Source organism: Macaca nemestrina, chromosome 11 (genome assembly GCF_043159975.1).
Source record: "Macaca nemestrina isolate mMacNem1 chromosome 11, mMacNem.hap1, whole genome shotgun sequence".
In the NCBI taxonomy this organism is placed as follows: domain Eukaryota; kingdom Metazoa; phylum Chordata; class Mammalia; order Primates; family Cercopithecidae; genus Macaca; species Macaca nemestrina.
The window spans coordinates 138,056,791-138,080,487 of NC_092135.1; the positions used below are offsets into that span (position 1 = coordinate 138,056,791).

General features: G+C 43.7%; 1 protein-coding gene across 5 annotated transcripts in view; it reads right to left on the bottom strand.

The window, feature by feature from the left end:
• Nucleotides 1–23,697, bottom strand: part of LOC105473801 (NADH:ubiquinone oxidoreductase subunit A10) — a 119,851-nt gene that overhangs the window by 75,022 nt on the left and 21,132 nt on the right. For 3 of the 5 annotated variants that reach the window (XM_011727847.3, XM_011727848.3, XM_071073713.1), the window contains exon 9: nucleotides 10,184–10,292. The exons of 1 other annotated variant lie outside the window; for it this stretch is intronic. In XM_011727847.3, coding sequence (XP_011726149.2) covers nucleotides 10,184–10,292 — 109 coding nt within the window. Of the gene's footprint in view, nucleotides 1–1,239; nucleotides 1,342–10,183; nucleotides 10,293–23,697 lie in introns of those variants that run through there. One more of the 5 variants, XM_071073712.1, reaches the window with a different exon arrangement.

Sequence of the window (23,697 nt, forward strand, 5' to 3'; positions counted from 1 at the left end):
ACTGAGGTCCCCGCGGCAGCTGCGGACCCCGGCTGACCTTGGCCTGTTGCCTTTTCAACTCACTCCCTGCTCAAGCTCACCCCACCTGCATCACACCTCACCATGACGGGCTCTTCTCTAGCTCCAGAACGTGTCCACCTGTTCCTACCTTCCAGGGGGCGCCTGCCCCTACACCCCCACATCCCTCACTCCCCTGCAGCACCTGCTCCCCTACACCCCCACATCCCTCAGTCCCCTGCGTCAGGTGCCTGAGACCTCTCTCCAGGGCAGCCTCCTCGGCTGTGCTTTCTCCAAGACCCTGGGGCCCTGTTACCTGTCTGTCTATCATCTGCTCTCCCTGCCCACTAGGAGGTGAGCTCCACGAGGGCAGGGCTTGGCTTCACTCTCGGGTGTGGCCCCAATGCTTGCAACAGTGCCTGGCATGATAAAGATCTGCTCAGGGCTAAGTGCAGAAGTGGTAGGACACTGAGATGACACTGTCGGGCAGGGGGTCTGAAATGTCAGGCTTGGCAGCAGGTATTGGGGTAAACTGTCATTCCTACTACCTTAGCGCTCCCAAGATGCCTGACTCTATCCCCAGGATAGAACTCTGATTAAATTAAAAGGCAAGAATTCTTTGATCATCCAGGTTTCCCTTCTGTGCCTTCAGGTTTGGGGATTTAATCAAACCTGCATTCTGGGGGATTGTTCACTGGGTAAATACCTATTGAGTATATAAAATGTAGACTTTCTAATTCAGACAGGCCCTCCACAGAATGGCTACAGAAAGAACCAGCACCAAAACAGGGTTTCCAAATATAAAGAAAAATAGGGGAGGCTTCCATTTCTAGCAAAACAGCAGCCCTAATATGCTGAAAAACCTCTTGATATAAAAACCTCTGGAAATGCTTCTACATGTATTGCTGAGCTGCCCAAGAAATCACAAGGGGCTGAGAACGAAGAGCAAGTGGAAAAGCCAGAGTGGTGAGCTGAAGCCGCAGAGCCCTGGGGACGCCTAAGAGCTGCTGAGAGCCACAAGACATGGCCTGGTGTCCCTGTGAGGCGACTCCTGAAGGGCCACGCCCTCCGTGCGGGGAGAGCCACAAGACACGGCCTGGCGTCCCTGTGAGGGGACTCCTGAAGGGCCACACCCTCCGTGCGGGGAGAAGGCCCCCTGACAGCAAGGAGACCCCAGCTGGCACCCAGTGGTGAAACCACCCTCCATTGGGAATTCGTAACCAGAGCTTGTCCCCACACAGGTTCGAGGGTGGAAATTCACATTACTTCCAGGGCCTGGAATACCACAAGCAACAAAGGTGCCATCAATCCCTCCCTGCTCCTCAGGAATCTGCGGCCTGGCAGCAGCAAAGGGTCCTTTCAGGAGTAGGCTGCCAGGACTGGGAATCATATAGGATACCCGGGTAAAATCCTTGGGACATACTTATACTAAAATACTAGCTGCTCTCAATTCAAGCTTACCTTGGCATCCTGTACTTCATCCGGCAGCCTGACTCAGGAGGGACCCACTCTCACCAAATGCCCACGGATGGAGCCCCACGGGGCAGAAGCTCAGCACCCAAAGTCTCCAACACAGAGAAGAAAAGAAGTCACCATGGGTGAGAAGAAGAAACAACGAACAAGATCAAACAGTGTCCAGAGTAGCACTCCAGAGACAGAGCATAAAGTAACTAGGTTTACAATGTCCACAGAAAGAGAAGCAAGCGGGAATTACCAGCAAGGAATAAGACCCTACCAACAAGACGCAAATAGCACATAAAGAAAAATTCAAATGTAGACCCATCTTGCAAAACTGCAAAAACACTAAAGTCAGAAAAATCATGAAAATCCTGGAAGAAAAACGAAGACTATAATCCTTACTCTAAAGAATAAAGGTCAAAGCATTACTCCTTTCCCAAGAATCAGAAGTGCTACCTAATAACTCCTAACCTCCAAGTATCAACAAGGACAATACCCACCATAAAATACGCATGCAACGTCCTGGGCGTGTTACAACACACAGACCACCTATTTATAGAAGCACAGTGCAAGTATATTTTAAGTTTCTCATGAAAGTATAAAACATAGTTTTAGTAATTTTATTATTTTTGTAACATTAATTGGGATTATAGAAATTCTCATGTTGGTGACAGAATTTGGCTAAAACACGTATTTTTAAGATTAAAAAAAAAAGGCTCCCAGAAAGCGAGAAACTGCCTACCAAGGTAATGGGCTTCCAGGAACCACTGACATGAAAAGGCATCCATGGCCTCCACTTGCTCCCGGAAATAACTGGCCGCCAAATACCTTCTGCTGTAATATTCACACGTCCTCTGTGGAATGTCCTCGAATGCTGTTTGCTCCCCTGCAGCAAACCAGTGACCTGACGCGTGTACCTGAAGACCGATAAGAAGGTCTCCTCACCTCCAAAGACCGGTGAGAAGCATTTCAGGACCCTTTCTTTCATTCTGCGCAGCCCACTGCGGGTAGGGGATCCCCAGCTGCAAGGTGAGGAAGAGGCAATTCTGTTTACCTCGTCTCTGACAAAGGCTGACTTTACTCTCCTTCAGTTACTTGTCTTTTGCAATTTTCATAAAGCAAAACCTGAACTCTTTTCTAAAAAACTTGATTCTTGTCTTGATTGTATTTACGGTTTCTTTTTCCAATGTGTAATTATGGAAAACAGCATTTAATTTTGTTAGCAATTCAAACTTCACAATAATTCTTGCTAAACCTCAGAACCTCTAACTGTGACCCAACTAAAAACAACTTCAGCTGTCCTTGCCCGGTGGCCTCTGCGAGTTGAGGTGTCAGAGACTGAAGGCTCCTGGCTCTGGTATGTTCTCTGTCTGTTCTGATGAGATCAGACACACCTCCACCTGCACACATTCCTGTCTCCAGGCCCTCTCTCTTCCTACACACTTTCCATTTTTCTAGCTATGCCTGTTGTCTTCAGCTGAACTAGACAGGAATGAGATGAAGGCAACCTGAAACACAAATGATTCAAAAGAAACTCCATTTTCATGAACATTTCCCTTCCTAGTACACCACGAGTATTTGTTTCCAAAGGAAGGAAAAGAGTTGGAGAAAATGGGTTTTATAGTTAGGGTTTGATTTTTAATGTGTTTTTTGTGCAACAGTTGTTTTTTCCCCTCAGCATCTGACGGAAATCGCTGCTAGCACAAGCTGTCTGTCAGATGGCCAGATAAAAGGAAGCCACTCTCACCAGGGTGGGGCCTTTTGTTAGAAATAAAAACCCTCCATCTCCTCCTGCTCCAGGGGAAGGCCTGCACTCTCAGAGGTGTGTGCAAGGAGACACACTTACAGAAGGCTTCACACAAGACATTTCGGTATTCCATTCCTTGTCTGCTAAGGGCTCTACCGAAGTCACTCAGGTCAGAATGAAGCTCCCTGAGGGGCCCCCTGAGCACAGGCTCAAGAGGGAGGGGACTACCCCAAGGGAGGGAGGCTTCCCTAGTGCCCAGAGAAGCCAATCTAAACAGCAGCTCTGCAACCCGTGCAGAGAGCCTTTTGTGAGAAGCCATAAACCTTCCCAGATCTGAAACAGCTGCATGTGAAACCCAGAGGAGCTTTGTTCATTCACCTCCAGGTATCCCCACAATGCTGTCTCCGGAAGGAAATGCAATGAGAACTGTTGCTGGTGTCTCTGATGGACAAAAGGAATTTTATGAATTTACAGAAATGGTCATTACTATTTATTACTATTTAAATTCAACTGATAATTTTTTAATATCAAGCAACTGAATTTCCTTAAACAAAACTCTCTAAATAGTCAGGCAATTCTTACTCAACAGAGGAACATAAAGGCTGTGGTGTGCATGAGGCTTTCTGGAAAGAGGAAGAGCAGCTTCCAGTGGAGACCCAGCAAGCACGACCTCAGCCAGGAGCCCACGGTCAGGGCCAGGGTGCCAGGTCGCACTGACAGCAAGCGCTCCTGATGCTTCATCTCTATAGATTCTTCCCCAAAACACACAGCCCAGTCTAATCGCTAGAAAACCATCAGACAACCCTCAGTTGAGGGAGAGTCTACAAAATACCTCACCAGCACTCCTTATTAAAAACAAAATCTGAGAAAATGTTACAGCCAAGAGGTACCTAAGGAGACATGAGGATCCAATGTCGTGTGATATTCTAGATGGGATATTGGAACAGAAAAAGCATATTAGGGAAAAACTAAGGTAATCTGAATGACTCAAAGTGTGGGCTTTTGTTAACAATAAGGGCCGAATGTGATGGCTCGCACCTGTAATCCCAACACTTGGGAGGCCGAGGCGGACACATCACTTGAGGTCAGGAGTTTGAGACCAGCCTGGCCATGATGGTGCAACCCCATCTCTACTAAAAATACAAAAATTAGCTGGGCACGGTAGCAGGTGCCTATAATACCAGCTACTTGAGAGGCTGAGGCACAAGAATCGTTTAAACCCGGGAGGTGGAGATTGCAGTGAATCAAGATCATGCCACTGCACTCCAGCCTGGGCAACAGAGTGAGCCTCAGTTTCCAAAAAAAAAACAAAAACAAACCAAAAAACCCAGTAAGTATTATTAATTCATTAATTATAACAAATGTACCACACTAACAGAAGTTAATAAAATGGAAACTGGATGTGAGATATGAGAGCTCACTATGACCTTCACGATTTTTCTGTAAATCTAAAACTGTTCTAAACATTCGTTTATTTTTTTAAATGCTTAGAAATTTAAAAATCAGATTTCCCCAGTCATGTAAATACGATTCAAAATTTTAACATTTCTAAACATTTAATTCAAACCACACGCCCAATATCATAGATTCTCTTAGATTCTCTTCAATGCTCACAAACTGAAAAGCAGACAAAACCACATAAAACACAGTGATGAAAAACTGCTAGGTGAGCTCTCCATGTAACTGGTTAAAACGGCTAACACATCTAGCTGGTGGACTAGTCATGCAGACCAACCCTCCCCTCCTGAACAACCGAACAGGGGACAATGTAGAAAAGGACTCTACAAAGGCAACATCAGGCTGTAAAGGCAACAGGGCAGGGAGGGCCCTGGATGTCAATGTCCACAGAAGAAACAAAAACAGCTGGGCTGTACAGGTGGCATCGTTCCCCTCCCTGAGGTGCTCCCCAGTCCCACCAGCAGAGCTGAGGGGCTAAGAAGTCCGGCAGAGCTCTCAGCAGCGGGAGTGCACTGTGGGGCCAAACATGCAGTTCAGGACCCATCAAAAAGAAAGGACCCCAGCAAAAACGGCCTCTCAGTAAGGGCAAGCTGGAAACACCCAGGCCCCACAAAACGGAAGCTCAGTGTCATCAGCTTGCTTCCTGAATGCTCTCAGGGGACCTGCCCTGACTTCCATGCCTGCCAGAAGATGGTAAAGCACATCCTCTCCAGAGTGAGACAACTCCAGGCAAAGTCTCCACAAAAAATGACTGCCACTGGAAAACAACAAAACACCAATGATGAGGCCACCAAACAACAAGACTCAACAACCCCAAACCAAACATGAGGGACCAGACCACTCACACAGACCTACAAAAGACACAGATACTGCAATTATCACATAATTCTGTGTAACTTTGTGATGAATACGTTTAAGAAATTAGATGACAAAATAATTTCAGCAGTAAACTTGAAATTATAAAAGAATGAAAACTCTAGAATCAAAAACAAACCAGGATGAAAATTCGAAACTCAAATATAAGAAATACAGGTCTAACAACCGATAAGGAAGAGCTGAAAGGATGATTAGTAACTTGAAAGGCAGTTAAGAAGAACACATCTAGGCTGATGCACACTCAAGAACAAAAAAACAAAAACAAAAACAAAAAAACAGGATGAGAAATACAGAAAGGAGCAGATGCATGAAGAACATGGTGCATGGTGAAAAGGACCAACATATGACCGACTGGAACCAGAAAGAGCAGAGAGAAAACATGGCAAGAGGAATACAGACACACTGTGGGAGGTAAAGACAGACAGAAAATGCAGCAAGAGTGATACAGACACACTTTGGGAGGCTGAGGCGGGCAGATCACCTCAGGTCAGGAGTTTGAGACTAGCCTGGCCAACATGATGAAAACTTGTCTCTACTAAAAACACAAAAAATTAGCTGGACATAGTGGCGCATGCCTGTAGTCAGGAGGCTGAGGCAGCAGAATCGCTTGAACGTGGAAGGTAGAGGTTGCAATGAGCTGAGATCGCGCCACTGCACTCCAGCCTGGGTGACAGAGTGAGATTCTGTCTCAAAAAAAAAAAAAAAAGTGATACAGACAATGAACACCAGCCAAAGGCTCAAAGAGTTATAGATACGAACCTCAGGCCAAGTGAGCACAGATGCACATGCACACCTACTCACACAACACACACCCCAGAGAGTATAAACGCATATGAACCTCAGGCCAAGCAAGCACAGACGCACAGAAGTTACTTACACAACACACACCCCACAGAGTATAAATGCATGAAACCAAGTCAGAAAAATCTCTTTAAAAAAGAAGGAGAAAAAAGCTGTCAAAGAAATAAGAAGTATCTTCTGAAGAGGAACTATCATTAGAAACACAAAAGCCAGAAGTATAAAATAGCAAAGTTTGGAAGCACTGAAAGAAAATATTGGCAATTTAAAACTCAATACCCAATGAAACCAACCTGCAGGAATGAAGACAGCCTTTCTTCCTTCAGGTTCAAATGGAAAGCTGTTCTGCAGGACTGGAGAATACCTGCACCTGCCTGGGTGGCAGGGATTAGGGACGCCATAGTAGCAGAAACAGGAGACTAAGTTACGCCCTGCGGAATTCCGGCAGGTAAATACACTGAGATCACGGGGGCCGGGTTTCTCATCATCTGAGAAGGATATGGATGAGGAGAGCACTAAAATGAACCTTGTTGTGCTGCACTGGAACTGGAGACACTGGTGTGTATTCACGGTTTTCAACAAATAGAAACACAGAAACAAGTATAGATGTATCTGAATAAACAGGAATCTGCGAGTCCATAGTGATATATGGAGATCAGTGAATAAATAAATGGGGAGAAGGGAAAATATTTGCTTCTAGCAGGACACTACCTGGTCATATAGAAAGAATGACAGAAACAGAAAATTATAATTTGACAATCATCATAGTAATAATTTAGCCAAGAAAAATCAACGGATGCTAAAACTACTGAGTGAAAGTTTGATGAGGAAGAGGACATTTACATATTCTCAAAGTACTTCCCCTCAAAATCCTAAATAATAAGAGTAAAAGATAACTTTATAGCGAAGACACCACCTTAACAAGTAACAAAGGTAACAAAAACAGTGGTGGGACAAATGGGAACCATATGCCAAATATCCCTCAAAACCAAATTGAGGGATATTCAGCAAGGTAACCGTTCTGTAGTCTTCAAAAATGTCAAGGTCTTGAATGCCAAGAAAAGCCTGAGGAACTGAACCAGATTCACAGAGACTAGCAGAGGAAACCATTCAATGCAAGCCATCACCCTGGATTGGCTATTCTTGCTCAGAAGAACACGGCTACGATAAATGACTGCTCATGAAGAGGGCCTGTGGATCAGACAGCAGTAGCGCGTGACGCTCATTTCCTGACTCTGACAGCTGTACTGGGGTTGTGGAGAACATTCTTGTTTGTGAGAATTACACATTCAAGCCATGATTCTCAAACCGGGCACTATATATTGACAGGAGGACTCACTCAAACACATTTCTGGGCCCCATCCCCTGTGTGTCTAATCCAGGAGGCCTGGACTGAAACCTGAGAACTTGCATTCCCAACAGCAGCTCAAACGATCCTGATGCAGACACCACCTTCTGCGAACCGTCACATTCAGGTGTTTGAAGATAACAGAGCATTATGTTAATAATTTACCTTAAATGATTCAGGAAAAGTTATTTTTCCTTTTCTTTTTTTTTTTTAAGTTTGGAACGTTCCAATTGAGGAATTTTTAAGTTTGGAACATTCCAAACTTAAAAAAATAAATAAAATAGGTAAAAATGATGATCAAATAAAGACCATTTTAAATAGTAAGTGTGAGAATTTATTATTCGCAAAAAATTCTTCAGGCAGAAGACCAAGGATGCTACATACAGGCGCAGCGCCCAGGGAAGGGGCGGGTGGCCGTGGGGCAAATGCACAGGCAGAGCTGCCGAGCACCGCTCAGAGCAGTCGCAAACGTCTGTGGGGCTAACACGTACGGAGAATTAAGACGACAGAGATCATGCAAAACACGAGAGTGGGTAATTCTGCTCTGGAACTGGAAAGCTAATTGATCTTCAACATCATTAAACCAAAGATAAATATTTTAATTATCAGGTTAGTCACAAAAAGCTATTAAAATGATAACTGGTAGGGAAATAGGTGGGGGTAAATGGAATAAAGAAAAAAACTTAATCAGAAAAGAAAAAAATACATAGAACAGGTAGAAAAAATATGTAACAGTAAGATAAGCTATTTACAAACAGTAATTGCATTAAATGTGAATAAATATTTCAAATATTCAGACTAATACAAATTTTTTAAATAACTGCAAATTACAAGGTAACCACATTGAATATAAAGACATAGAAAGGTTGAAAGTAAAGGACATAGAAAAAGTTACATCATGCATATACTAACCAAAAGAAAGTTTCAGATGCTACATAAATATTGAATAAACTTTACAATAAGAACCACCACTAAAGGTAAAGAGGAAAATATCATAATGAAAAGGGTGACTCTACTAACAATGCAGTTCTAAATTTGTATGCATCTAATAACACGGCCCTAAAACAAAAAAGAAACAAAATCTGACAGAACGGAAAGGAGACAGAACGGAAAGGAGGCACAAATCTACAGAGCGGCAGACTTTAACACACCTCTCACAGGAGAGGAAGGACTTCAGGCACAGGACTGAGATTGTGGGTTCTGCACTGAGATCGCGGCTGCTTCTGCCTTACTGGAGAAGGACTGAGGGCAGAGACTAAACCCAAGGAGACCGGAGGGGAAGCTGCCGTACAAGCTCAGGTGGGAATGATGGCAGCCTGGATGTCAACAGGAAGAAGTGAAGCCACTTGTGAAACAGACTCAACAGGACCTGGCCACGCACAAAAGCAGACACGGGGAACCAACACCAAGTGTGGGTTTTCTGGCCTACATAAGAGCAGCAAGCAAGGCACCAGTTACAGCAATGATGCCAGGGAAGCAAATCCACAGAGCCCCACTCAAAGAGGGAGAAATGGCACATGCACTCACACGTATACAAGGACAGAAGGAGGTGTGCACAGATTATTAACCGCCAGTGCCTCTGAGAGATATGTTTACGGTTTTATGTGTTTTCCCCAAATCCTCACACTGAATAAAACCACTTCCAAAACAATCCAAAAAATTTACTTAAAAGAAAATGCCAAGTACCTCGAGTAAGAAAGAAAGCAAGGGGATCTACTCAGACTTTCAGTGGGTTCTCCAGGCAATTTGCTGGTATCCACTCGGACAATCAGAGGAATGCAAAAAAATTTAGATTTCAACTCATCTACATGTTGAAGGCATAGCCTGGAGTTCTGATTTAATACAACTATTTCACATTTACCCATAACAAACCACAGCCACCACTGCCACAGATAAGGATCGTGCTCTTCCCAGTCCACTGACATCGGATTCGCAGCGCAGGCTGCAACTCACCCGCCGGTTCCCAACAAAACTTACACATGCCTCTAACCAATGGAATCTTGCCACAACAAATAACTCACTAAGAAGGTATGGCAATTGGATAAGAAGATCAATGACACAGTTGCCCCTACCAACTTCCACCCTCGCTGTCTGTCCCAAGCTCTGCCTGCCCTCCCTATGCCCTCCCATATGGCCTAAGGGCCTTCTGCAGGAATGGAACCCTCATTATTTACAGACAGAGTAAGACAAGACCAAAAGTAACGCCTGACAGTAAAGAAAGTGACATAATAGCTGATGAACAGAGTGTTCCCCTATCAAGATAATATGCCTGATGACGAACATCTCTGCTCTGGGGCTGCCATCTGAGGACTTCCCCAGCTCCCCATACAGAAATACGGGGAAAAGGAGAATTATTTCAACGAAAAAGAGGCCCCTTCACTGAAACAAACAAAACACAACAACAACAACAACAACAACTCCTTTCTGGAGAAGTGACTACAGTGTCCCCAGGTGCTGCAGACTCAACCCCCAGCCAGCTTTCTCCATTTCCACAGTCTTACCGCTCTGAATTGATGCAAGACACGATCAGACTGATAAGCTCCAATGGTGATTTCCGGGAGATAGACAGGAATGCTTGTGTAATTCAGCACCTCAAACTTATCCTGAACCCTAAAAAAATAAGACACATGTGGATCACACCAAACCATCAAAATAAATACAATAAAAGCAGCTTAAGTCTGATTTTTTTTAAACATCCATATAAAAAATCTATACATTCCAATAAATGCTGTTCGTTGCCAAGCAGTCATCCCAGAAGCAAAGCCTTCCTCCCAAAGACCACGTGGTCGATCTGGAGCTGCTTTTTAAAATTACTCTCAGAACCTGTGGTAGCATCTTTTAAAAGCCTCAGTACCTACAAATGATGACCTTCTGGGAACGGATGCCGTAGAAAAAGACATAGAAAAAGGAGACAAAGTATGCTTTAAACACAGGAATAGCAGGAATCAAAAGCTAGAAGCAAATGGTTATATGACAGTGCTACACACAAAGCATGCCCCCATTAACAATTTTCCAGATGAGTGGATCTTGGGGCAGGAACGGTGAGTAGCTTCAGTCTCTCTGCAGTTGCAGCCAGTGTCTGACAGATCTGTTCTGTACGCTGAGGCCGACATAGGATGGTCTGTCGTACCACGGCTTGTAAAAGGTTTAATTCTCCACTTTTCTTGGCACCAATAAATACACAAATCATAGGATAGTCTCTTAGCTTTATCATTTCATTGTGCTGAATGATAAAATATTTATACTTTGTTACAATTTGCTTATTTTAAATTAAATATAGTCCGAATATAACCACTAAACTTAAAGATAAAAAGCATTTCTTGAGCTTTCGGGGGAAAAAAAAAAACATTAAAATAAAGTCTCTTTTCTTAAGGGCTCAAAACAAAGAAAATAATTATTTTCAACAGCCACATTCCCATTACTGAGTTATAAAAGCAGGAGACGTTTCTCATTTGTAATGGTTCAAATGGAAATTATGTGAGTGTATCTGGCTCTCAGCCAGACTTTGTGAGACAGTCCAGGTCCACTAAGTAAACCCAAGGCCTATTCCCCACGGTACCCAGGTAGGCTCTCCCACAAACAAAACAACCTGACCAGAACCGAAGGCTCACAGGAGCCATGAATCATGCTTTCACAGACAGCCACAGAGCTGCGGATCTGTGGCAAGCTGAAGATGAGTGGACGGTAGGTATAGCATCAGCAGCATCCTAGTAAAAACTGTGTCGCTCGTACATGGTTGGTGATCCAGTAATGTAAACGCCCCCCCCCCAAGAAACTGCTGCCAGGATACCAACGATCGTTTGCTTTCCTAAGCGTATTTATGTGCGTTTCCACACGGGTAGGCACATGGCTGTAATGTACACACTTACAGATAAGATCATTTTCTTAGTTTTACTATTAAGTTGGTTTTACTTGCCAAAAGATATTCAAATTTTTTTTTTTAAAAGCAAGCAAAACAGAAAGCGTGTGAAGGGCATAAAGATGCCCTATTTTGTAAGACTGCATTAATTGTAAGACTACAAGTTCCCTCTCCAGAGGAAACTGCTGCTAGCTTTCCTTTTGCATTCTATCTAAACGCTTCCATGCATGTGTCAATAATCTACAACTACGTATCTTCTTACTGTTAACTCTAATATAAGGATAACTTTTGAAGTGATCTCACAATAAGAAATTCCAATTAAAAATGAAGTTCATATTTTAAATGTTAACAAATATCAATGCAGGGAGGTGACATGGTTTTCTTTACAGTTTGAAAAACCTAAGAAAATGCTAGAAAATATGAAAGCAATCAGTGGCCTGGAGCATGTGTAGTAGAGAAAGCAACAGCGCCATCTATGCTTAGTTTGGCAACATTACATGTAGCCCCAGAAAATTTTAACAAGTACGCTTCCAACTATTTTTGAAGATTAAAAAAAGAATCTGCTGCAATGATTCTACAATTTATTTATACCTAACCAAACTACCCTTTCAATTTATTGCTATGAGCTTAATGACGACTACTAGAAAGAGTCTATGGTATATCTCCAGTAAACTTCTAGATTTAAGTAATAAAGACACAAGGAATCATTTTATGACTCAGGAAGCAAAAGGCAGTGAAAGAAAATATTCTCTTCACAAAGCACTTAGCTTCATTATGAAGAATTCAAAACTGATTGAGGATAACGTATCCTTTTAATATCATAAGTCAGTGTCTAAATAAGAAGATAAAATATACTAGAGCTTGGTTACGATATGAGGTGTTCTGTCACATATTTTAAAACAAAAGAGTAAGGCAGGAAGACGCAAAAAGGAATAAAATTGTAAATTGTGTTTTATGACTCAAGCTGTTTCACAATTAACAGAATGTCAGCACTTTGTCCTATAACATTTCGAAACCCTATTTTTCAGTTTCTCCTGAATTGCAAAGTTCTATCTGAAACACTGTACTTGTGATACCAAACTCACATGCTACAGTTTCTGTAGCACTGAAATTTCATGTTAAAAAGATGTGCTCCAGGAGTCATGTAAAATTCTTAGCAATCAAGCAAAAGAGGGTGGGTGTGAAGCTCTGGGCTCTGGAGAGGCAGCGATGGTCTGCGAGGAGCCCGCACAGCTGGAGGCCTGATGTGTCGTCGGAGGTCCTGACTGGACCGAAACCAGCCCAGGCAGGCGCCAGTCAGTTAGGGATGTGGATATGAATAAGACTGAAAAATACAATTACTGCCTCTCAGCACAAGCATAGCTATACACATACACATAATTAGACACTGGCAACACGTAACTGAGATGGTGCAGAAATGTTCTAAACCAATAATTTGGTCAGGTTCTGGATAAAATGAATGTCACTGGTAAATGGCATGTTTACAATAATTATGTTAGAAAATTGGTCATAATTATCACTTGAGTCCCTCAATTGACAAATGGTACTCAAATGAAAATAAACACAATTGATATTGTAAACTTACGAAACATCTTTGGGGAGGAAGAAAGGCAAAATATCAGGAGAAAAAAGGACAAAACCATTCATAGTGAGCTAGATGAAAATAACTGAATGCTGTAATGGATACACTACGGGGGAATTACAGGATCCTTCTCTATGCTCTGATAAGTGCGTAACTAAATAACTACACAAACGGTGCAGAATCGAATCAACACACATTTCACACCGTGTTTAGAAAATGACACTGTTACCACAGAGAGGTCAAGTCAGACAAAATCCCTTGTCTCGGTAAGTTTGTGAGATGTCATATGATGCCCAGCAGTAGCTAATACTAACAAACAAGGATACCATATACATTCATATAAGTAACAGTCTACAAGAGTTAAGGGAAGGTGTCAGGGAGAAAACACGGTGATTACGGCCAAGCTTTAAAGACCGCTAGGATTTCTAGGTAATTACTGAGCAGGTGGTGGTGGAAGAAAAGCCTGGGAGATTACCTGGTATCCCGGTGGAAGACGCAGAACCAGGGCAGACTGGGATTCCGAATTAATTCTGGGAAAGGAAATTCGGATCTATGACTAAACGAAGATAGGCCACGCAAAGATTCAAGTAAAGAGAAAACGGGGTCACTGTGACTTTTTAAAAAAATAAACCTGGTGGGAGTGGGATGAAGAAATAAACAGGCAGAGGAACAGAGACCAAGAACCAGGGGATTACACCCCAAGGGGAGCAGAAGTGTTAGAGACATGGGAGAGAAATCACTGAAAGTGGCACACTGACCTGCAGGGTGTGACTTAGGGGAGGATTAGGATAAGGGGGTCAGCAAGGAAAAAGGAGGCTTCAAGCTAGGATTATGGGTGACGGAGGAGTCGAAGCTTCCACCAGGATTCAAGCCTGACCAGACGGCAGGAGGGAAGGCAAGGCGGCCCAGGGCACAGGACTGCACGGAGGATGCAGAGAGCAGCAGCTCCATCTCCTGCAGCCCGAGAGGTCAGACGTCCCACACACAGTCATGCAACCTTGGCAGGCTCGAGCTCTCCGAGCTGTGGTCTCCTCCTTGTAAAATGAGGGAGTCCCGCCCCACAGGAGTGCTGTGGGACAAATTATTTCCGAAACACCTTCTAGACACTGTGTTGACATCTACTGTTAACTATGAGATTTCAGACGTAACAGCAGAACACGGTTCAGCGGGGTCCCATCCCCAACCTCCGGGCCACAAACCTCTGCCTGTAAGGAACCTGGCCACGCAGCAGGAGGTGAGCGGCAGCTGAGTGAGCAAGCCAGCGAAGCTTCATCTGTATTTATAGCCGATTTCCCTCGCTCGCATTACTGCCTGAGCTCTGCCTGCTGTCAGACCAGTGTGCCATGAGATTCTCACGGGAGCACAAACCCTATTGTGAACTGTGCATACAAAGGATCTAAGTTGTGCGCTCCTTATGAGAATCCAATGCCTGATGATCTCTCACTGTCTCCCATCACCCCGAGATGGGACCGTCTGGTTGTAGGAAAACAAGCTCGGGCTCCCACTGATTCTACATCATGGTGAGTTGTATAATTATTTCATTATATATAACAATGTAATAATAAGAGAAATAAAGTGCACAATAAATGTAATGCACTTGAATCATCCTGAAACCATCCCCCCACCCCCGCTCCAGTCTGTGAAAAAACTGTCTTCCATGAAATGAAACTGGTCCCTGGTGCCAAAAAGGTTGGGGACTGCTGCAATAGAGCAGTTAAAAGAGAAGATGGAGTTTTTTTAAAGCAAAGTTTTGAATAATAGAGTATATCATTTAGGCAAATTTATAAACACACATACAAATATAGGCATCTAGTCCAAAATGTCACCAGTTTTAAAAAACAAAGATGGAACTTCCAGCTTCAGCTCCAAATGGTGAAGGCTGGAAGCTGTAACTTCCATCCTTCCAATAAGAAAAAACTGAAAATCAATGGCCTTTCTTGGACTAACAACAACAACAACGAATTGAGTGATTTTACAGCTTACAAAAAGTGGAAGAGTCCGAGTGCAGTGACTCACATCTGTAATCCCAGCACTTTGGGAAGCTGAGGCAGGCGGATCACTTGAGGTTAGGAGTTTGTGACCAGCTGGCCAAAAAGGCAAAACCCCATCCCTATTAAAAATACAAAAATTAGCCAGGTATGGTGGTGCACGCCTGTAGTATCAGCTACTTGGGAGGCTGAGGCAGAAGAATTGCTCGAACCGAGGAGGGGGAAGTTGCTGTGAGCCAAGATCATGCCACTGCAGCCTGGGCGATAGGCAACAGAGTGAGACTCTGTCTCAAAGAAAAAAAAAAAAAAAAAGTGGAAGGAATGGCAGCCATGTCACAGTGACAGCAGGAGGAACCTAGAAGACTGTGCCATCGGTACCTGCAGCCCCTTGGAGCAGCAGTGCCATCGCAGAGTGGACCTCGATGGGCTGTAAATGTATACTGGAAACTCCACAGCAACCACTACAAACATTTTTAAAAAGTACAATCAATATGTTAAGAGAAAAGATAAAAGAGAATCATATAAAATGCTCAATGAAATCCAGAGAAGGCAGAAAAAGAGGCAGGGAGAAACAACCCAGGCAGCAAACAGAAAACAGGGAAAAGCAACGGTAAAATGGAACTTGATTATCCTCACGCTCGCTTCTAACGCAAATGGTCCAAACAGCAATCAAAAGACAGAGACTGTCAGAGTAGATTAAAACACAGGCCCCAACTACTACTTACTACCTATGAGAAAACTAAAGACTCGAGATAGAAGAGGAAGAAAGACACACCATGCCCACACTAATTGAAAGCTGGAGTGGCTCTATTAAATTCAGACAAAGCTGACTTCAAACAAGGACAAACGTCAGGGAAAGCGAGGGCATTTTGCATAACGATAAAGCGGCCAATTCTTCAAGAGGATAATAACCTAAGATAATACACTATGTACCTAACAACAGTACCTCAAAATGTATCATGCAAAAACTGACAGAACTCAAGGGAGAAACAGACAAATCCAGTGCTGTTGGAAATTTAAACCCAACTCTCAGTAACCAACAGACCCAGCAGAGAGAAAATCAGTAAGGATACCAACGACTTGAATACCACTATCAATCAGCTCAATCCGACATTTATACAACACTCCAGCAACAGCAGAATCTACACTCTTCTCAAGCTGAATTGGAACACTCATCAAGATAGGAAACACTGGCCATATAAAACCTTAATAAATGTAAATGGAGAGAAATCATACACAGCGTATTCTCAGACCACAAGAGAATTAAACTAGAAATCAACAACAGAAAAATACCTAGAAAATCCCTGAACACCTGAAGATTAAACAACACACTTCTAAATAACACATAGGTCAAAGAAAAAGTCTCAAAATAATTTAACATTTTGAATGAAAATAAAAATACAACTTATCCACATTTGTGTGATACAGCAAGAGCAGTACCTAGAGGGAAAGTGGCAGCACTGAATGCATATGCAACCATTCTTCTGTTCTCCAGGGCTTCCTTCCAAGACCCCACTAATACCAAAATCTGAGGATGCTCAAGCCCCTTACATAAAATGACACAGTATTTGCATATAAACTATGCACACATCCACCCCCAATGCACTTTAAATGAAGCCTGTCCAACCCGCGGCTGTATCCGCCCAGGGCAGCTTTGAATGCAGCCCGACATAAATTCATCAACTTTCTTAAAACATTATGAAATTTTTTTGCCTTTTTTTTTTTAAACTCATCAGCTATTGTCAGTGTTAGTGTTTTCTATGTGTGGTCCAAGACAATTCTTCTTCTTCCAATGTGGCCCAGGGAAGCCAAAAGATTGGACACCCCTGCTTTAAATCATCTCTAGAGTATGTATAATATCCAAAACAATGTAATACAATAATAGTTATAAGTATTATAATATCTAATATAATGTAAATGCTATGTAAATAGTTGTTATACTGCATTTTTACATTTTTATTATTTTTTATTGCTGTATTATTTTTATTGGCTTTTTTTTTCCCCCCAAATATTTCTGATCCAAGATTGGTTGAATCCAAGGATGCGGACCCAGGGATACAAAGGGCTGACTATATTGGAAAAGAAAAAAGATCTAAAATCAAAAAGCTTAGGAATCGATAGAAAATGAAGGTAAGAAAAGCCTAAAGAAAGCAGGGAGAAAATAATAAAACTAGGGTATACATCAATAAAATGGAAAACAACTGCATAAATCATCAGTTCTCTGAAAAACTTAAATATGAAGGGAAAATTCACAAAGAGCAAATAAATAGCCAATAAAAATATAAACTTAAGTTCAGTGTTTATAAAATGCAAAGTAAAACAAATACTTGTTTTGGTATCAAAATTGAAAGTTTTTGTTTGCATTTTGTTTAATTATATTGTCTGTATAGGGAAATTCAGAGGACCAGGTACAAGTATGAATACTGGTACACATATTCTGGAGAATCATTTTGCAAAAACATAATAGCTGTAAAATGCGTTCATATACTCTGACCACTTTTATACCTTAAGTAACCTGAAACTGAACAAAAAGGGGTACAACATGCTCTTTACTGTATTAGGAACATGAAGAAACTGAAATAACCCAAGAGATTTATTTTAAAGCAATGGTAAACGGATTATGCTGTGTCTGCGATCAAAACTTTTTCTGTAAACGGCTGGATAGCAAATATCAGGCTTTGAGAGCTATATACAGTTTCCATCACATAATCCTTTCTTTTCCTTCCAATCCTTTAAAAATGTAAGGATCTTCTTAGCAGCTGAAGGCTAGATCTGGCCCACAGGCCAGTTTGCCAAGCCCTGACTTGCATCTCAATCAATGGTAAGTGCACCTTATATGGGGAGCCATGAAAAAATCAAATTTTAAAATGTTTAACAAAACAGGTACATGCTCAATATATTGGAAGTAGAATACAAAAATACATGCAAGATATATTTAGAAATATATGCACACACACACATTTAACTGGAAGAACCTGCATTCAACTGTCACTCCTGGCACTGTGGCGGCAGAACCACAGGTGATTTGATTCTATATTCAACCTTTGTTCCCGACTTTCTCTTCCAAGAGGGTATGCCTTTGGCCTCTCAACCATTTTGTCATTTCAGTCCCCTCACCCCTCCCTCCTTCAATTCCCTCCTTACCCAGACTAAGTGTCATGGTTCACCACTACTCACATGCGATTTTGTCTATACTCGGTTCCCTTGCCCCTCTCTTACAAAACCCCGGTCTTGTTAAAATCCCAGGCTCTGGCCATGGTGAAAAACCACATTTCCTGGGTACGGATTTGCCTCCCCTGCCTGAAGTTCTTCTGCCAGAAGCACGGCTCTTGCACTCTCAGAAAGCCTTTCCCTCGCCACACACAGAGCAGGCCTACGCTGCTGTCTCTGCCAGGGCCTCCTTGCGAGGCTGGCCCTTGGTTGGCTTCTGGAAACTCAGCTTCTAAAAAGTGCCCTACGCTGAGGCTGGGCAGCAACCTCAGCCCTACCAGGGTACGACAGGAGTTACAGAGAATACCCGCCTTCTTTCTGGGAGTCTGGAACCTGAATAGTTGTGAAGCGGAGGATTCCTACGTGACCAGCCCCCAATAAAAATTATGGGTGCTGAGTAGCTAAAGGGCTTTCCAGGCAGAAATACTGCCCATATGTTACTGTATTTTTCACTGCTAGAGAAAGTAGCTCTATCCATGTGTCAGTGTCTCTGTGTCCCTCACAAGAGGAAGAGAGCTTGGGGAGCCTGTGCGTGGATTTCTCCCGAGTCCAACAAGTCTTTTCTTGTATTGATCTGTGTACCTGTCCTCATTCACAGTGATGAATCTTATTCTGAATAGAGGAGACAGGCAGCTACCACAGAGGGCAGCCCCCAAGGCTCCAACCCACAGCACACAGGATCAGGATGCTGCACCAGGTAAGGCCCACATGGACCTGAGCTGCCTGCAGAGGGAAGGAGGCTGTGGGAACCAAGGAAGCCACCAAAGTGAACTCGGGTCTCTGAATTTGCCACAGAAGCGGGGACTCTAGGAACTCTGTGGCAGGTTGTTTCTCTCCCCCTCTACTTTATATGAAAAACACCCACGGTGACCAACTCAAGACTATGAACGGTCATCACTGCACAATGACATGGTGGCTGCCCCTGTCCCACATAGGGACGTACATTTCCATTCTGGCCAGAGGACAACAGTGAATGCTGACCATCTTCTGCATTCCCTGGGTGGACAGTCTGGGGCTGTTGTCCATCTGACCCTTTAGATCTCCTCTCCACCCTTCCTCCAAAGTGCTCTGTGCCCAGAGGCTGGCTCCTTGCATCAGAGGGGCTCTACTGCCCACTGACTTCAATGAAGTATAGTTGGGTGGATGATTGTTCTGCTGGTTCCCTGCATGTGGGTTCCCCATCCCCCTCGGGCTCCATCTGATGCTGGACAGCCTCTTCCACAGCAGCTCCAGCAGCTCTGGACTCCAAAGCCCAGTGCCCTTACCCTCACCCGCCAGTTTCCCACTGTAGATGGCCGGGGTGTCTCACCATCCCAGCTTTCCTCAACCCTGCCCTGCTCTTCATCAATGGCTCCTTTACTAAACCCTCTTCTGTTCTCTGGTCAAATGTGCCTTCTGTTTCCTACGAGGAACCTGACAGCTGCAGCTAAAGCTGAATATTGGGAAAATGGAAACGTGATGGCAAATTCACAAAGTCATACTGAGGGACAGTGAACGACAGAGCCTTCCTGTGGCCTTCCTGTGAAACCCACGTTGTTTGTACAGTGCGGCAGGTTCCTGCCGGTTTCCAGTCACGCACAGCATGGTGCTTCAGTACACAACAGGTCACATACACAACGTGGTCCTACAAGACTCTCAACGCTTCCTATCACAGCAGCTGTCACAGTGCCATGGCTCAACGCGTGACTCCCATATTTGCGGTGACGTGGTATAAACAAACCTACTGCACCGCCGGTCGTGGAAGAGTTCAGCACACACAATTATGCAGAGTACAGAATACCTGATATTCTCATCAGTGACCACGTTACTGGTTTAGGTGATTTACTATACTAGACATTTTATCGTGATTTTTAAAGTACTCATCTTACTTATTTAAAAAAGTAACCGTAAAACAGCCTCAGGCAGGTCCTTCAGGAGGCATCCAGAGGAAGGCATCATTGTCACAGGAGGTGACAGCTCCATGTGTGTTACTGCCCGTGAAGGCCTTCCAGTGAGACAGGTGTGGATGCTCCCAACCCCGTGTAGGCCTAGGCCACTGTGTTTGTATCTTAATAAACAACAACAACAAAAGTTTAAAAAGTAAAAATAAGTAATTTTAAAACTCAGAAAATACTTCTAGAATAAGGATAGAAAGAAAGAAAAAAAATTTAAGTTTATAAAGAAAGTTATAGTAAGTGAAGGTTAATCTCTCGCTGAAGAAAAAAACTTTTTATATAAATTTAATGTAGCCTAATCGTACATTGTTTACAAAGTGTACCGCAGTGTACGGTCACGTCCTAGACTTTCACATTCACCCACCACTCACTCACCGACTCACCCAGAGCAACTGCCAGTCCCGCCGGCTCCACTCACGGTGCCTGCCCTAGGCAGGTGGACCATTTGTATCTTTTATACTATTTTATTTTTTATGTTTAGATACACAAACACTTACCGCTGTGTCACAACTGGCGACAGTGTTCAGTACTGTACCACGCTGCACAGGTTTGCAGTCTAGGAGTAACAGGCTCCGCCACACCGCCTAGGTGTGCAGGCTACAGCATCTAGGCTTGTGTAAATACACACTACGATGTTTTCACAACGATGAAATCGCCTAACGACGCCTTTCTTAGAACATATCCCTGTTGTTAAGCAACACGGAACTACATATACAAGGCAGTGCTAAGCCCCGTGGCGCTCAACCCTGCAAGGTTGGGGGGCACATCACTCAGGTCAGCTCTCCCACCAAGAGGCGGGGCGCACTGGGAATCTGGATTACAACAACAAAACAGTAAACTGCACTGGCGCATGCACAGAAAAAAATATGAATAGCATCTTCATCACGGTTGTCCTCAGCATGTGGTTTCAACTTCACTGTAGATTTCCATAATGCGTGAATTGAGGATAATACAAATTATTTCTGAGATCAGAAAAACACTACTTAAAAAGTTAAAAAAAAAAAAAAGCTTAGGATTAAAGAACAAAAACATTAACAGAGAAATGTAAGCACATAATGAATCTACAATCAGAGTGTAATATACCACAAACGGTATAACATAGTCTCTACAACTTTAGTGCTTATGATATACACTGTTCTGAGCCTTTCAAATTATTCGCACATTGAATCCCCACAACAGTCCTATGAGGTAGCTTCTATTTTCTCCCTGCTTTACGAGAAGCAGACAGAGGCTCAGAGAGGTTAGGCCCCTTGCCCAGGGGCACAGCGACAGGTGACTGGCTGAGTTCCTCTCAAGGGATCCGTCTGACCTGGTTATGAAATGGTGAATCTCTGGTATCACAACAATCATTTTCTTTTCAGAAATATACTTTTATTTTCCCCTCTTGGTCTCCATCACCTACGTATCTCTGTCCGAAAGTTAAAATTACTCGGAATGAACCAATGTTTGATGGCCCTTGCCACAGTTCACAGCAAAGCACACACTGACTTTGCACAAAAACGGCTGCACAGGGAATGATCAGCTGACTTTAATGACTCGGAGAAACTTCTACATTCAGACATCTCAGAGGACCCCTCTCATTTCTGGTCAGTCGCCCCATCAATCAGCGGACTCACGGCCCTCAGGCTGAGATGTGTTGTCCATGTGGAGCAGGCACTGTAACCTCTGGCCATTGTCTCCAGGAGGCAGAATACTGATTCAGAGGCCAAAAGCAGTGCTTTGTGCTTTAATTCCATCTCCTAGTAATGGCTCAGAAAGACAAGGAAGGCTGGTGCAGTGGCTCACGCCTGTAACCCCAGCACTTTCAGAGGCCGAGGCGGGCGGATCACCTGAGGTCAGGAGTTCGAGACCAGTCTGCCCAACATGGCGAAACCCCGTCTCTACTAAAAACACAAAAAATTAGCCAGGTGTGGTGGCGCATGCCTATAATCCCATCTATTCAGGAGGCTGAGGCAGAAGAATCGCTTGAACCCAGGAGGTGGAGGTTGCAGTGAGCTGAGATCGCACTACTGCACTCCAGCCTGGGCAACAAGAGCAAAACTCCAACTCAAAAAAAAAAAAAAAAAGAAAAGCAGGTTTTGTTGTTTTACTTTCTAATGGAAGATGTGCTAGATTCCTTTAAAAAGACTTTCTAGAGCCAATCATTTCAGTAGGCTACTTTTAGATTAATACTATTTTATACAGTAGTGAATATATGGAATATAATATATGAAATTTATATTTGTTTTTTCCTTCAATACATACAGCCTAGCACTCTAGGCTGCCATAATCTTATATATGGAGGCACAGGCAGATAAAGTAACTTGTGCCAAGTCACACAGCCAGCTAAGGGCTGACCTGACCCTTCCTGTCTCCTCAGTCTGACATGAGGACCCCACAGTATGCCTACCTCACTCACCCTTCAGTATCCATTCCACTAACTAGAAAACTGATTTTGCAAACACCATTTTAACAGTGTGGCAGGAATTAACAAACTAAGTAGAATGACTTTTTTTTTAATGTAAATCCATTTTCTGCTTATTAATGCTATACTAAAAACATCACACCAGAAGTAACTTCTTTTGAGAGGCAAGGTCTCTGTCGCCCAGGCTGGCGCAGTGGCGAGAACACAGCTCCTCACAGCCTGACTCCCAGGTTCAAGCGACCCTCCCACCTTAGCCTCCCAAGTAGCTGGGACCACAGGTATGCGCCACCATACCCAGGTAATTTTTAAATTGTTTGTAGAAATGGGGTCTCACTATATTGCCCGGGCTGGTCTCCAACTCCAGGGCTCTAGCAATCCTCCCACTTGAGCTTCCCAACGTGCTGGATTTAGACGTGAACCCTGCCTGGCCAGAAGTAGACTTATTACACATTCTGTTTACATTTTGATCAGTGAACTTTTAGTGACATGTACAATGAGCCAGCTATCCCTCTGGTCATCCTAGGAGACTACTGTATCACTCATATCCCATCAGGCAGAAAAAGAAGGTAAGCACCAATGGTCTAAGAACACCAGCTTCATAGGGCCAAGAACACAGAAATCAAAGTCACTCGTTCCAGATGCATCTCCTGAGTGCGCGCTGGATACGAGGCCTGTGCCAGGCACTGGGCGTTGCAGCGATGAGCAGCACCTGGGGTGGGTGGTAGAGGAGAGACCCAAGCAGGGTGAGATTCCCAGGCAGCCAGCACCAGCCAGGACAGAAAAGGCAGAGCTGGGGATCACTGGTGGGAAGGCCAGTGCACAGAGACACTGCAAGAGGCACCCGGAGGACATTTGCGGGGTGTGTAGGGGAAAGGTCTGGGCTAGGACCTACGGTGGTATCCATGCTATCCACAGCTGTGTGACTAGGTATGTCCTCAAGAAATCAAAGTCAACGGACAAGACCCTGCCCGGGTCACTGTGCCTGCCAGAGCCCAGCGGCAGGCAGAAGGAACCGCAAAAGGAGAGCCCGGCCCCAGA